The 15,202-nt window shown below is 44.2% G+C and overlaps 2 protein-coding genes across 2 annotated transcripts in view; one reads left to right on the top strand and one right to left on the bottom strand.

The window, feature by feature from the left end:
* Positions 1 to 1,897, top strand: part of LOC115156308 (protein unc-13 homolog D) — a 15,304-nt gene extending 13,407 nt beyond the window's left edge. The window contains exons 29-34 of the mRNA XM_029703766.1: positions 127 to 198; positions 334 to 417; positions 506 to 626; positions 725 to 848; positions 1,067 to 1,272; positions 1,347 to 1,897. Of these exons, the coding sequence (XP_029559626.1) occupies positions 127 to 198; positions 334 to 417; positions 506 to 626; positions 725 to 848; positions 1,067 to 1,272; positions 1,347 to 1,456 (717 nt within the window). The 3' untranslated portion in view covers positions 1,457 to 1,897. The remainder of the gene's footprint in view (positions 1 to 126; positions 199 to 333; positions 418 to 505; positions 627 to 724; positions 849 to 1,066; positions 1,273 to 1,346) is intronic.
* LOC115156311 (RING finger protein unkempt homolog) lies at positions 1,464 to 15,202 on the bottom strand. The gene is made up of 14 exons (XM_029703780.1): positions 14,876 to 15,202; positions 14,123 to 14,332; positions 13,346 to 13,522; positions 13,082 to 13,203; positions 12,813 to 12,948; positions 11,980 to 12,097; positions 11,740 to 11,827; positions 11,050 to 11,393; positions 6,131 to 6,329; positions 4,413 to 4,508; positions 4,097 to 4,282; positions 3,780 to 3,961; positions 3,363 to 3,623; positions 1,464 to 3,176 (listed from the first exon to the last, which is right to left on the bottom strand). Exons 1-14 carry the CDS (start codon positions 15,025 to 15,027, stop codon positions 3,030 to 3,032), a joined length of 2,418 nt encoding a protein of 805 aa, XP_029559640.1. The 5' UTR covers positions 15,028 to 15,202; the 3' UTR covers positions 1,464 to 3,029.

Raw genomic sequence — 15,202 nt, 5'->3', positions numbered from 1 at the left:
AGTACACACTCCAGGTTAGTATAGTACTGCAGTACACACTCCAGGTTAGTATAGTACTGCAGTACACACTCCAGGTTAATACTTTTCTTAAGTACACACTTCAGGACAATTCTGACTGTGTTGCAGTGTCTGGAGCAGTGTTTTTATGCTGAGGGGAACGGACTGCCACTGGAGACCCTACACACAGACGACTACAAAGTGAGTTCATGTTGGTTACATTGCACAGTATATTGTTAGAACTTGGTTCTATAAGGGCATGTAGAAAAGGGTGACCTTGTGTTATGAACGCTGTACAATAACCCTCTCTTTCTGCGCTCTCCTCAATTCATTCAGAGTCTGAAATCTCACTTGACACACAACTCTCTCAACTGCCAGCAGCTCATAGAGAAATTCCTGGATAGGAAAGTATGGGAACAGGTAAGAGTGTATTCTATTGGTGTTGTATAGCAGCGAAAAACCATAGCTATACAGAATAAATTGGATTGAATCTGCATTTGTGTAACAGAAAGTTTACAGTGGAGAAAAGTATGGCGCAGTCACACTCATAGCATCCTACAGGAGGTCTGACCTTAGACTTAGAGTGGAAGTGTTGAATGCAGCTAATCTCCTACCCATGGACTCCAACGGTCAGTGGTTTCCTCTCGTCTCTTTTACATCCATATAGATCAAGGGAAAGTACAAGACAGGTCTTCTTAAAGATCAGATATCTCTGGTGTCTCTCCAGGTTCCAGTGATCCGTTTGTCCAGTTATGTCTGGAGCCTCGTCATGTGTTCCCTGAGGTGGAGCCTCGCACCACCCAGATCAAGAACTGTGACCTCAACCCCCTGTTCGACGAGGCCTTCGAGTTGTAAGCCCTAGCTCCAACTGCTGCCCCCTCCGTTGCTACATTGGTGGCAGACGGATAATCCAAGTCTCAGATCTTTGTTGAAAACATGTTAAGAGTTACAACCACCTTTTCCATTTCAACCTTGTCTCCTACCCTCAGGAACTATATAGGTAATCAATCTCTCCCACATCCCCCTCTTTGTCCTCTTCTCCATGTACCCCTGCCTCCCTCCCTGTCAGTATGGTGTCAGTGGAGCAGTGCCAGGCTGTGGGGGCGTGTCTGGTGGTGACAGTGTTGGACTATGACACCCTGAGAACAGACGACTTCGAGGGGGAGGCCTTCCTGGCTCTGAGGGCAGTGCCGGGGGTCGGAGGGGGGCCAGGGTACCAGCCAGACCCTTCCCCGGCCCAGATACGCCTGCCACTCATGCACCCCAAACCAAACGGTATGATCTAGAATTAAGTTGTGTGAAAATTAACACATACTTGCATGATACTGAAGCGTGCTCGTTTTGTCCAGATGACAGTATTCTGAAGCTGTTGGAGTCCAGGAGAGGAGAGAGGGAGGCCCAGGTGTTTGTGAAGAAACGCAGACAGAGAGAGAAACAGTCACAGGAGGAGAAACGATGAGAATAACAAAAATAGACATGTATTTTATTGTTCTATACCAAAACAGACTCAATGAAACACTGTTGGTGGATGCAGTAAAGGGATGGACTGTGTGCCAGGTGTGTGTCTGTGTATAGTGCAGGTGTTCTTCACAGTGATCATGCCTTTTCACCGGATAGCAACACAAGCACACACACCCCTGCTGCGTCCAAAGCAGAGGTGGTACCTGATAGCTGGTGTGGTCAGTGCAAGGGGTAATTATGACATACAAAAACAATGTATATTTGACACCCGTTTGAAATACTGTGAAATGTTAAAATGCTTACAAATGTAAATTATGCCCCCCCCCAAAAAATGATACCTTGATTTATTTATTTTTTAAAGTCTGGTTGTTTGACAGAAACTAGATGGTATTTGAGTTAACATGAAGCACCTTGTTATTAAATTAACTAATATACATCATTTCAAAGACTACACAATTGACTAGTATATTTTTCAAGATTGTGTTAACATGCCCCCATCTTTCCAGTTAAAGAATACTATTAGACAGCAAACCTGAGAGTCAGTCACGTACAGAGACTATTCGTAACACACAAACTGCTGCATCCAAATAGTCTAAACAGGGCTGTCATTCCTTCATCTGTAATTTCTTTATAGACCTCCACCGTATTCCCTTCCTGTAGTTTCAGAGTGCGAAGGGAGAAGAAGCCTTTTTAAACTATTGAGATGCTTGCCTATTCCTCCTCTGACTAGAAGTCTCGTTAGCAAAACAATAACCACTGACTTTGCCTTCACTTCTCTAGAAAAAGCCTGAAAATTCTATGAAAAATACAAAATGTTTTTATTTTAACTGTAAAAACTAAGAAATTGTACTCCCAGCAGTCATCAGCGGTGGTCCCTAACGCCTCAATCACACTGACAGCGTAATTGTGGAAAATAGTAGGCAGCATCATCTGGATGTGTACAACAAAAGTTCAACATTCACCTTCTGCTTCCATTTCTGTCAAACCATCTATGCATACAGTTTGACATATACATTGGATAAATCAAAATGTATGCATAACACAGAACGCACTGCAACTGTCTCTGCAACACAATGCTGCAAGGCAAACACAGCGTTCCATTGGAAATCAATGTACTTCTGGATTGTCAAAACTTAATGACGCTGTCGGTGTGATCGAGGCATTAGGCTGTAGCGTCATGGAACAGAAGTCAAGCGTGCCCTTAACTGACTCGGAGTCAGTTGTGTGGTTAAGTTCGTAATGGTGAAAGTCAGGTCTGTAGTGAGGAGAGCTGATCCCGAATCATTTGTTATGCACAGGCAGTGTTTGAGTAAAACATTTCTGATCTTGAATCATTTGACTATAGGGACAGCAGGCTGGTCTCTGGGTGAGGATATCTGATCTAGGATCAGAGGAAAGAAACAACAGAGCATCTACCTATACTCAATAGCGTTAGAACAACTGGTTTGGATCTGGTCTAAAGTCTGTCACTTAGTTTTAGGGTCAACTGGGCTGTTTTGAGTAAGTGACTAGGGCTGGTCTGAGATCAGTGTTGGGGGATCCGCCGAGCTGTAGCTAGTTGAGGAGTTAGGTCAGGATAACTGATGCAGGGTCTGTTCTGGGCAGAGGGGGCACTCTGCAGAGCAGCTGTCACACTGCAGACCGTGTCTACAGGGCTGAGAGACTGAGCCCTGCCCTCCACACATCACACAACACTGCCTCTGCTTTCTATACACCACCTGGATTGGGGGTGAGACAGGAGAAAAAGAGGGAGAGAGGAGAAAAGAAGGAGAGAGGGGGAAAAAAGGAGAGAAAGAGAAGAAAAAGAGACAAACACAGAAAGAAAGAGAAAAGCCTGCTAGTTACTTGGGGAATGTTTCACGTCAACAAGCATGGCTCTGGGTGTATGTGAGCGTATCCCCTACCTGCTCCACGGTGTGTAGACATGTACAGAGCTGGGCCTGCAAACTGACCACACACTCTACAGGCAGTCTGTGGATCAGCTGTAGCTGGTGCAGGGCCAGGTGGGGGTTTTCTCCTGTCCTCATGCCGTCCAGCGCCTCCTGGAGGAAGGAGGTCTGTCTCTGCGCCTCCTCCTCATCCTGCCTGGCACGCTCCGCTTGTAAAGCTAACCGACCGGCCGAGCCACGAGACTCCTCCGCATCCGACTTCAACGCCGCCCACGCCTGGAGTGAGAGAGTGATGTAGAGAGAGGGAGAAACATGAGAAAAGAGGGAGAGAGCAACGGAGCGATTAAAAGGGAAGGAAGAGGGACATTTCTTAAGACTGACCCTTTTTATGGTTTATTGGTGTACACAAACACACACACACACTCCTCGTACCTGTGCTGTATGTCTCCAGGTGTGGTCCCAGTGTTTCAGTAGTCTGTTAGCATCGTCTAGTTCCTGTCGGACCCGGGCTGCCTCCATGCTCTGGCCCATGGTGGGTAGCAGGGCCGGCGGTGTACCGGGAGAACCCTGGCCTGACGGATGCTCCCAGATACTACTGCTCATACCATTCAGACCTGCAATACAGGAGACATGAGAAATATTTATTAAGTTGAGGTGTCTCTAGAAAGTACGGGAAAATGTTGGGGCACATTTTTAAATCACCTCTAATCTAACAGACAAATACATGATCCAAAAATATGTTCTCAAACCTAGAGAGCTATGAGATGGCCCCAAGAAGCTGCTTTCTGATTGTCCAGGCTGCGATAGATGAGCGGAGAAGAATGGTGACTGGTGGGCTCTGATTGGTGGCGAGGGCGAGGGCGAGCTGAAAGGGGCGGAGCTGCAGAGGGATCCTGGGATGTTGACAGGAGCTGAACTCTTGAGCTGGTTCCCTCCTGCAAAAATCAATCAATAATTGAATCAATCAAACATTACAATCACTTCAGGTAGAGGTGTGTGTGTGTGTGTGTGTGTGTGTGTGTGTGTGTGTGTGTGTGTGTGTGTGTCTCTCGGCTCCAAACCCACCCAGCATGGCTCGGGGCAGAGCTGAGCTGCTGTCCAGGCTTCTCTCCAGGGCAGGCATCCCAAAGACATTCAGGTCCAGGTCATCCAGAGCTGACTCTATACATCACATCAACAAAAACAAAACGTTAATTACTCAGATCTGTCCCACACAAGGGCATCCATTTTGGTCGCATGTGCTCCTAGATATTTTTCTGTGCGACCTGACATTTTATTTTAGGACCAGGAAGAGAAATCTCCCAGATAACTATTAGTGCAACTATTACTTTCACTGGGCCGTTGTTTCTGAGCGCCCTGGAGAAAAAAAGCCAGCCAAAGCATCCATCAACCCAAAGCTTACATGTAAAGAATATTAAAGAAGGCATCTGTTATTGTTGTATTTCTTGTAACTTTATGAAGACGTGACGGCATGGGAATCCCTCTGTCTACCACGTCCTGTAGCCAGCCAGTCATTTCTAAAGGCGTTCCCAGAAAACTTTCCAAATTAAATGTTAACTGCAAAATTGGCTTACCTGGCAGAATAATATGATATCGTGATGATTTGTTTCAATCGGGTGGTCTTTTGTTTTGCAAACTCTGCTATTGCGCATGCAGTACAGTAACACTGCCAGCCAAACTCCAGTCTCTTGAGGTGGGCAATTGACATTAAAAGGGCAACTATACCCTCCTAAATATTTATATATTTTTCTTCCCCAGACCTCAAAAGTGGTCTCCTAATGTGGTTTAAGCATTGTTGTGGACTTTGAACATCCAATTCTGTTGTTTTTCTATTTTAAAAAGGTGTGATTTTGAGAGTGAAAACCAGAAAACAATGGGGGATATCCAAAACCCGGATAAAGTTGTGTGGATTTTAGTGTTATGGCGAATAAATGTATTAGCTGGTAAAATTCTGAGTGGCTGGTAGATTTCTTTAATCTACCTGCCAGTGGACCAAATAGTTTGTTTGTAGGCCCTGTTCAAAAACCATGTCGAAGATCAGTTCCAAAACCATTCACTGGCATCAGTCTTGCTAGCTAACTGACATCCTGGTTACTTTACCAGTATATCTAAACATCTGGGGGCACAGAAAGGAAAACGGATAGTTTCTTTAGAAGATCAATGATCAAAGCAATGAATGAATGGCTGAGCCCTTGCATGTCACTCACAAACTTGACACTCTTAAAAAGACAGTGTACAATTTCCAATGTAATGCATCTCAATACATAGTGCTTTTACACAATGTAGAAACTTATTCTACAAATGACTTTGCAATTTCAATGGCAGATTTTTGTATCAACATTGAGCTTTTTATAATAAACAAATGTCTTTACAGGATTAAATATTCATTTCTAGAGCTCAACATGTGCCTCAAAAGTAGCTAGAATTCATTTTGGCCTCATTTGCAATATCTCAATCAATTACAAAAATATATATTCTTGTGCTCCTAGATTTTATGTTGTGCTCCTAACTATTTTTAAGATGGGAGCACTAGTGCTACCAATGAAAAATGTTAATTTAGAGCCCTTGTCCCATGGCAATCAAGTGATCTAGTGTCAATATTCTTCATAGATAACCTATGTAATTGCCCCTCAGGGATAAATATAGTTTTTTTTTATTGAATGGAATGTTAGGAAGTAAACTACAATAGTTAGCTACTTGTTAGCTACTACAGTGACCAGCTCCTCTGACTTTAAGAGTAATAAGAGTTGAAAGAGTCTTCTGTGCCTATATGACTGACTCACCAACTACAGACTCGACGGTGTCGCTGGTGGGGTAGAAGGGCAGTGCGTTGGCATTCATGCCTGAGGAAAGGCCTGGTGCTGGGGGTCCGTGGTGGAGGGGTCCTGGAGGGGCCGGGCTGGGAGGGGTGGCTGCCAGGCTGGAGGGAACACTGGAGGACAGACTCAGAGGACTACCCACTGGGAGGAACACCAGCAGGTCCTAGAGAGAAACAGATTAGAGAAGGGTGGTGATACAATCATTATGCAGACAAACAGTGGGTTGGGTATAGTTATAGTATAGTTAGTTATAGTATAGTTAGTTATAGTACAGTTATAGTATAGTTTGTTATAGTACAGTATAGTTATAGTAGAGTTAGATCTAGTATAGTAGAGTTAGTTCTAGTAGAGTTAGAGTTAGTTATGTTAGAGTTAGTTATGTTATAGTAGAGTTAGTTATAGTAGTTAGTTATAGTAGAGTTAGTTATAGTAGAGTTAGTTACAGTAGGGTTAGTTACAGTAGGGTTAGTTATAGTAGGGTTAGTTATAGTAGGGTTAGTTATAGTAGAGTTAATTACAGTAGAGTTATGGTAGTTAGTTATAGTTAGAGTAGAACTAGTAATAGTATAGTTCGTTATAGAATAGTTAGTTATAGTATAGTTAGTTATATTACAGTTATGGTAATAATTATAGTATAGTTAGTTATAGTATAACATAGTTAAGAGTATAGTTAGTTAGTTATAGTAAGTTATAGTATAGTTAGTTATAGTATAATTAGTTATAGTATAGTTAGTTATAGTATAACATAGTTAAGAGTATAGTTTGTTATAGTAAGTTATAGTATAGTTAGTTATAGTATAGTAAGTTATAGAATAGTTCGCTAGTTAGTTACAGTATAGTTAGCTATAGTATAGTTATAGTAACAGTATAGTTAGTAATAGTTATAGTATATTTAGGGTTGCACATTTTGGGGAATATTCAGAGGTGGAAACTTTCCATGGGAATGAATGGGAATTAAACAGAAATATATGCAAATTAATATTAATACCATTAAAACGAAGATGTTTTTTTGCATTGGATATATTTACCATATCATATGGAGACAGGAACACAAACATTTTACCTCATCATAAGTAGACATAATTGCAAATGATTAAATCCTTCCAATAGAAATACATTTAAAAAATTAGTTACGAATTGAACTTTAATTAAATTAGTTGAATCTTCACATGGGACAACAAAAGAAAGGGAATATTGAATGATCCATCGCATCTCCCAAAACCGTTTTCAACATACATCTGTAAAATGATAGTCTAGAAACTAAAGCTTTGGTTGTCTTCCTCTCAGGCTTCCATGTCTTCTCCCTTGACCTCCTCAATGTCCATCTCTTGAACATCAGACTGAGCCCTCATCTTCACTGTCACTTTTAAACCTTGTTGAGGGTGGTTCGTTGTCAGGCTCAAAAAGCCTCAAATTTGCCCGGATGTCCACCAATTTTTCAACCCTTGTAGTGGTCAGCCTGTTGCATGCTTTGGTGTGTGTCTTCCCAAACAAGGACCAGTTGCGCTCTGAGGCGGCTGATGTTGGTGGGATTTGTAGGATGATGGAGGCAACAGGGGAAAGAGACTCAGATCCAAAGTCCCTTCCACCAGGTGGCTGATGAGATATGTTGGCACAACTGCCATATTGCATCTCCATCCCAAAGCCCTTGCTTGGAAGTGTACTTCGTCAGACTGCCAAGAAACTTGCCCTCATCCAGGCCAAAGTGGCGAGACATGGTAGTGATGACACCATAGGCCTTGTTGATCTCTGCACCAGACAGGATGCTCTTGCCAGCATACTTGGAGTCCAACATGTATGCTGCAGAGTGTATGGGCTTCAGGCAGAGGTCTTCACGCATTCTGATGTATTTCAGAACTGCAGTTTCCTCTGCTTGGAGCAACAGTGAAGTGCCAGGGCAGTACGGATTTCTTCTCTTACATCTGCAAGCAGAGTCTGAACATCAGACAGAATGGCATTGTCTCCCTCAACCCGTGCAATGGCTACTGCTATAGGTTTCAGGCTGCTTACCACTCTCCCAAAATACATCATACAGGAGGATCCTCTTGATGGGGCTGTCCAAATCGGCAGACTGTGATATGGCCATTTCTTGGAGAGACCCCTTCCCCTTCAGGAGACTGTCAAACATGATGACAACACCACCCCAACGGGTGTTGCTGGGCAGCTTCAATGTGGTGCTCTTATTCTTCTCACTTTGCTTGGTGAGGTAGATTGCTGCTATAACTTGATGACCCTTCACATACATAACCATTTCCTAGACTCTCTTCTAGAGTGTATCCATTGTTTTCAGTGCCATGATGTCCTTGAGGAGCAGAGTCAATGCATTAGCAGCACAGCCAATAGGTGTGAGGGTAGGACTCCTCCACTTTAGACCAAGCAGCCTTCATGTTCACAGCACTGTCTGTCACCAGTGCAAATACTTTCTGTGGTTCAAGGTCATTGATAGTAGCCTGCCTTCAGCTCATCTGCAATGTAGAGACCGGTGTGTCTGTTGTCCCTTGTGCCTGTGCTTTTGTAGAATACTGGTTGAGGGGTGGAGATGATATAGTTTATTATTCCTTGCCCACGAACATTCAACCACCAATCAGAGATGATTGCAATAGTCTGCTTCCTCTATGACTTGCTTGACCTTCACTTGAACTCTGTATCCAGCAAATGAGTAGATAAAGCATGACTGGTTGGAGGGGTGTATGCTGGACGAAGCACATTCAGAAATCTCTTCCAATACACATTGCCTGTGAGCATCAGAGGTGAACCAGTTGCATACACAGCTCGAGCAAGACATTCATCAGCATTTCCCTGACTACGTTCCTCCATTGAGTCAAAAAAACTTCTGATTCCAGGAGGACCATGAGCTGTTGCTATCGATAAGGTGTCTGATTTATAATTTTCACCTCGAATAGAAGTAGAGGGACTTTTGTCAGAGGTTGCTTGTTGTGAGCGCTGAGGGAACTTTATGCACTTGGCCAGATGATTCTGCATCTTTGTTGCATTCTTCACATATGATTTGGCACAGTATTTGCAAATGCACACAGCTTTCCTTCTACATTAGCTGCAGTGAAATGTCTCCACACATCAGATAGTGCCTGTGGCATTTTCCTGTAAAGATTAGAAAACAAATGAGTAAAAAAATTAAAAATACAATTCCATGTACAGATAAATAGTTAAGCAGTTAGATTAATCAACTCCTTTGTAAGATAAATGTTTTAAAATGAAACATGTATAGAAACAGGTGAATTAACACTCCTCGGTTAGCAGGCTCAAGCAAGCTAAAACCCACATGATAGCAAAAACTAAATAGCATAAATTGTTAACAAGTTAGAAATTATTTAAACACACTTTGCTGTAGGCTGCTATTTAGTAGTTAACAAAAAATCATGTATGTCATAAAATATATTCACCCCACCCAGTTCTGTAATCAAAACTTACCAGAAAGCATGTAGTCCTTGGCTCAGACAGTGAAGTAGTGTGGGCTCAATAGCATCTCATTAGCGTGCAAGATCTTGAGAATCAGCTGTACAAGTGATGGAAGAATACACTGTGCATGCATTTCCATTGAATTGGGGATAGTTTAACCAAAAAGGATCACAACACCTAGAATTGCCTTGTGTGTATCCCACAAAAAAGGTTCACTGTTTATAAGCTAACTTTTTTGATGAATTTAAGCAAAATTCCGCTTAACTTCCCATGGAAAATCTCCGGGAAAATTCTGGAAATTTACCGGAAAGTTTCCGACCCTTTGCAACCCTAGTTATAGTATAGTTGTTATAGGTACAGTTATAGTATAATTGTTATAGTATAGTTATAGTGTAGTTGTTATGGTATAGTTACAGTATAGTTTCTGCATTCAACAATGTGAAACAGCAAAACAAGACAGCAAGACAACGAGACAGCAAGACAACGAGACAGCAAGACAACGAGACAGCAAGACAACAAGACAGCAAGACAGCAAGACAACGACAAGCTGGCTGAAGCAGCAACATACACTCTGGCCAATAATGTGTAATTATATACTGAACAAAAATATAAATTCAATAATTTCTAAGATTTTACTAAGATACAGTTGATATAAGGAAATCAGTAAATTGAAATAAATTCATTAGGCGCAAATCTATGGATTTCACATGACTGGGAAAGGGCGCAGCCAATGGTGGAGCTAGGAGAGCATAGGCCCACCCACTTGGCAGCCAGATCCACCCACTGGGGACCTAGGCCCACCCACTGGGGAGCCAGGCCTAGCCAATCAGAATGAATTTTTCCCCATAAAAGGGCAGAAATACTCCTCAGTTTCATCAGCTGTCCGGGTGGTAGGTCTAAAACGATCCTGCAGGTGAAGAAGCTGGATGTGGAGGTCCTGGGCTGACGTGGTTACATGTGGTCTGCGGTTGTGAGGCCAGTTGGACATAATGCCAAATTCTCTAAAATGACATTGAGGTGGCTTATGGTAGAGAAATGAACATTCAATTCTCTGGCAACAGCTCTGGTGGTAATTCCCGCAGTCAGCATTACAATTGCACGCTCTCTCAAAACCTGAGACATCTGTGGCATTGTGTGACAAAACCGCACATTTTAGAGTGGCCTTTTATTGTCCCCAGCACAAGGTGCACCTGTGTAATGATCATGTTGTTTAATCAGCTTCTTGATATGCCACACCTTTTCAGGTGGATGGATTATCTTGGCAAAGGAGAAATGTTCACCAACAGGGACGTAAACACAATTGTGCACAAATTGAGAGAAATAAACTTTTTCTGCATATGGAAAATGTCTAGGATCTTTTATTTCAGTTCTTGAAACATGGAACCAACTCTTTACATGTTGCATTTATATTTTTGCTCAATATAGTTTGTTAGAAGCTGGTTGTTTTGACAACAATAAAAAGGTACCTGTTTGCTGAGATGGTACGCCATTTCTCTGTTGCGTTGCTCCATGGCAAAAGTCTTCTGTTTGGCATGGTCTTCCCTCTCGTACCCCGGTGCCCTACCGTACCCCCCCTCTCTAGCCCAGGGGGAGAGGGGTTCACTTCCCACACACACGTCCTCACACAGCGACAGCACCTTCCCTAATAGGCCCTGCTCTGCCACACACAACCCCCCTAACGGGGTGAACGGCCCTCCAGACAGAGACCCAGACCTCCCACCTCGGCCCCCAGGGCTGGAACATCCCAGGTCCAGTGGGCCTGGTGGGGAGCTGGGGGTCTGAAACAAGGGTTCTTCACTGATAGGGGGCTCTGGGGGACAGGAGGAGAAAAAGAGAAGATAAGTTACTTACTATCATTATAAACTGGGTGATTCAAGTCCTGAATGCTGATTGGCTGACAGCTGTGATATATCAAACCTTATACAATTTACTGCTCTAATTCCATTAGGTAACCAGTTTATAAAAGCAATAAGACAGCTCGGGGGTTTGTGATATATGGCCAATATACCACGACTAAGGGCTGTGTCCAGGCACTCCCCGTTGCGTCGTGCATTAGAACAGCCCTTAGCCGTGGTATATTGGCCATATACCACACCTCCTCTGGCCTTATTGCTTAATCATACCACATGATTATGGGGTTGTCGTAAGACACTTACTGTTGTCTAGGTGTGCAAAGGCACAGAAGGGGCCTCTGGGGCAGCTGCCACACTGCTGCATGTCATTACACTTGGTGGATTTATAAATCTGGAGGGGAACATCAGACAAACAGTCATTGAACAAAGAGTTCTGTCTCTGTTAAGCAAATGTAGTTAACTGGAACTTTGGCACAAACCTGCCAGCGCTACAAACGGACGACGTAGTTATGATTTGAGATGAGGATGGAGCTCAACACGTACCTCAGGGTGAAACTGCTGCTCGCTGCGTGTGTGGCAGTACTGGCAACCCTCTTCACCTTCACACTTACTGGGGTCTCCCCACTCCTCACTGTGCTTCACCGCTGGGCACGGCAGCGCTCTGAAGAGAGAAAGACCACACTTTATTCATGTTTTTGGGACACAAGTAAAAAAAACTGATGTTTCAAGCCATATGACCCGTTTCTGTCAAATGGATGTGTGTATGTTTTGTACCTGTATTTGTGTTTGTGTGGACTACTCCGCCTGTTCGTACCTGTGCTTGTGTGGACTACTCCGCCTGTTCGTACCTGTGTTTGTGTGGACTACTCCGCCTGTTCGTACCTGTGCTTGTGTGGACTACTCCGCCTGTTCGTACCTGTGTTTGTGTGGACTACTCCGCCTGTTCGTACCTGTGTTTGTGTGGACTACTCCGCCTGTTCGTACCTGTGTTTGTGTGGACTACTCCGCCTGTTTGTGCCTGTGTTTGTGTGTACCACTCCGCCTGTTTGTGCCTGTGTTTGTGTGGACTACTCCGCCTGTTTGTGCCTGTGTTTGTGTGGACTACTCCGCCTGTTTGTACCTGTGTTTGTGTGGACTACTCCGCCTGTTTGTACCTGTGTTTGTGTGGACTACTCCGCCTGTTTGTACCTGTGTTTGTGTGGACTACTCCGCCTGTTTGTACCTGTATTTGTGTTTGTGTGGACTACTCCGCCTGTTTGTACCTGTATTTGTGTGGACTACTCCGCCTGTTTGTACCTGTATTTGTGTTTGTGTGGACTACTCCGCCTGTTTGTACCTGTATTTGTGTTTGTGTGGACTACTCCGCCTGTTTGTACCTGTATTTGTGTTTGTGTGGACTACGCCGCCTGTCTTTGCTGTTGTGGTAGTAGGGACAGGCGTAACCTTGGCGACACAGACGAGGAGGTTTTTTACACAGATCTGTCTTGTAGTGGGACAACACATAGTTGTTATCTACAGAGAGAGGAGAGCGCGAAAGAGAGGAGAGAGAAGTGGAGAAAGAGGAATGTATTAGCATTGGAATCATGGCCTTCATATAGAATCTTCCTAGATCAGTTAAATGATGAGTGTTTGTGTATAGTCGTACTCTGCCAACGGGGTTCCTCACTCAAGATCTTCTCAATGAGGGCGGTACTAGCCGCCAGCCCGTCCCCTCCTCCTCCCTCTGCAGCCCCCGACCCCCCCTGAGACTCCATCACCTGCACCTCCCTTGAGAGGGGTAGAGGGACGTCATGGCAACGAGACCAGTTAGAAACAGAACAATTAAACAGACAAAAGAGCCTAGACAACAAGATTGAGACCCCGTCTCTGGCTTTGGGTCATTATACTGTATGATACGTCTCTACTCTACCTGACGTCGTAGACGGGACATCGTAGGTCATGTGATCCGTGTGCGAAGGCGCAGTGGGAGCCGTTCTTACCGCAGTGGCCCTTCCCGTCCGTCTCATGGATACAGGAGCCCGTCTTATAGTACCTCAGATGATACCTCCGCTCTGTGTCGCCTGCCGTACTATGCAGCAACGGGCATCTGGAAATCACACCGTTGAGAGATACAATTACTGTATTGGAAATGATTTTTTAAAACATACAGGGGAAAAACAACTTACACATCTTGATGGGTCATGTGATATTGGCTCAGAGCCACCGTCTTCATCATTAGCATTCCCCTTGTGTGTGATGGGTTAGGCTAGGTGTGAGAAAGTGATGTGTTAGCACTTCTCCTGATCTGACTGAGTTATGGCCCGGAGGTGGGGAGAGTGGTGCTGCTTTCAGCTGCAAAGCACTGCAGTCAACAGCCATCACTTCAGCTATTCACCGGAATGGTTACAGGTGCTAGAGTCGTTAGTGGGTGCATCCTCTCACCTCATTGATAAACAGTAACCTCAATCTGAAAATAAATCCCAATCCCAGGTGCTTTACTATGCAATGTAGAGCATGTTCAGTATATATTCATGTTGGGAACTCAAGGATTGACCATTATTTTGCCCCAAAAACATTGTTTTTATTGAAGAAAACAAGTGTCTCTGTCTGTGCTATCTGAGTACCAATACATTAAATAAAATACCAATTCTTGGTACCCCCCAGCACACAGACAAACACTCTCTCTCTCTCTCGGACACAGACTCACTCGTCCGCATCAGGGCAGGTGCCTGTGCTCTCGTCGTATTTGGTACAGTAGACGTCTGGGCTGTAGTTGAAGGTTCCATCCCGCCTGCGGATGGGTCTGCGGCGCCGCTGGTTCAGGAAGTGCCAATGGAAGCAGGCAAAGGGTCGGTGCTGGGTACACTTGTGCAGCACAAACAGAGGACACTGTTCTGTCCTGAACTCCTTCAGATACCTGCAAGTGGGGGGGGGGGGGGGGGGGGGGGGGGGCAGAGAGGGAAAGAGAGGTGACGTGGTGATTCATTTAATGACTAGTGCATTTTTGCATGTCTTATATTTGACACCAAACCATAACTATAGCATGCTGCAGGAGTTATAGCATAGTTGTCGCTCTCTTACACACAAATATAATTGGTTCATAAGTTATAGGCCATTAGACCAACCATTACATCAAATCTTATTAGAGTCTTACATTGTAATTGTATTGCATATTATAATATCCAGACACAAAATGTTAACTCAGGTCAACTCTGCATATGGATAGCTAAACACTGACAGTTCCCCAAACAGTCCACCTCTGCCTATCCAAAACATACCAACTCAGTCACCAGTAGGCCTCTAGAACGGGTACACATTAATCCAAACCTGAGATAACTGAGAGAATACTTTAATTCAAATCCGACAGGATCAACTGACCTAATTCCCTTAACGTCAGTGGTGTTTTGTTATGTTGAGTTACACACGTGAAGTTGTGTGTGTCTATATGTGGTCTACGTACGTGTAGTGTTGAGGTTTCTCAGGCTGTACGTGCAGGACGTTGGCGGGAGACGTCGTGCCTCCTGCGGGCGAGGAGGACGATGAGGAGGAAGGTCCACCGGTGGTCGTAGTCACCGACGAGGACGGGGGCTGTGTATGTGTTTTCGACATCATTTTCCTCTTTATAGCTTTCCTACCCGAGTCCTGTATCCAGTGTGCGACGAAGTCAGCATTCTTTACTGTTGTACGCTTGCGCCTGGTACCAGGAAGTGTAAGCAAAGATAAAGTACCAGATATTTCACCGGATGTATAAATGTGAAGCGTTCGGGTGGCGTTTCCACTCACTACC

This window comes from Salmo trutta, chromosome 2 (genome assembly GCF_901001165.1).
Source record: "Salmo trutta chromosome 2, fSalTru1.1, whole genome shotgun sequence".
Lineage (NCBI taxonomy): Eukaryota > Metazoa > Chordata > Actinopteri > Salmoniformes > Salmonidae > Salmo > Salmo trutta.
This window is presented reverse-complemented; position numbering and strand designations above follow the sequence as displayed.

What these genes read in the sequence shown, in the direction of transcription:
- LOC115156311 (XM_029703780.1), bottom strand. Translation starts at nt 15,027, where the DNA reads ATGATGTCGAAAACACATACACAGCCCCCGTCCTCGTCGGTGACTACG. An exon ending in AGCAGCAGTTTCACCCTGAG is followed by an intron (nt 11,828 to 11,979) that starts GTACGTGTTGAG and finishes GTTCCCCTCCAG; the next exon opens with ATTTATAAATCCACCAAGTG. An exon ending in CTTTGCACACCTAGACAACA is followed by an intron (nt 11,394 to 11,739) that starts GTAAGTGTCTTA and finishes CCTGTCCCCCAG; the next exon opens with AGCCCCCTATCAGTGAAGAA.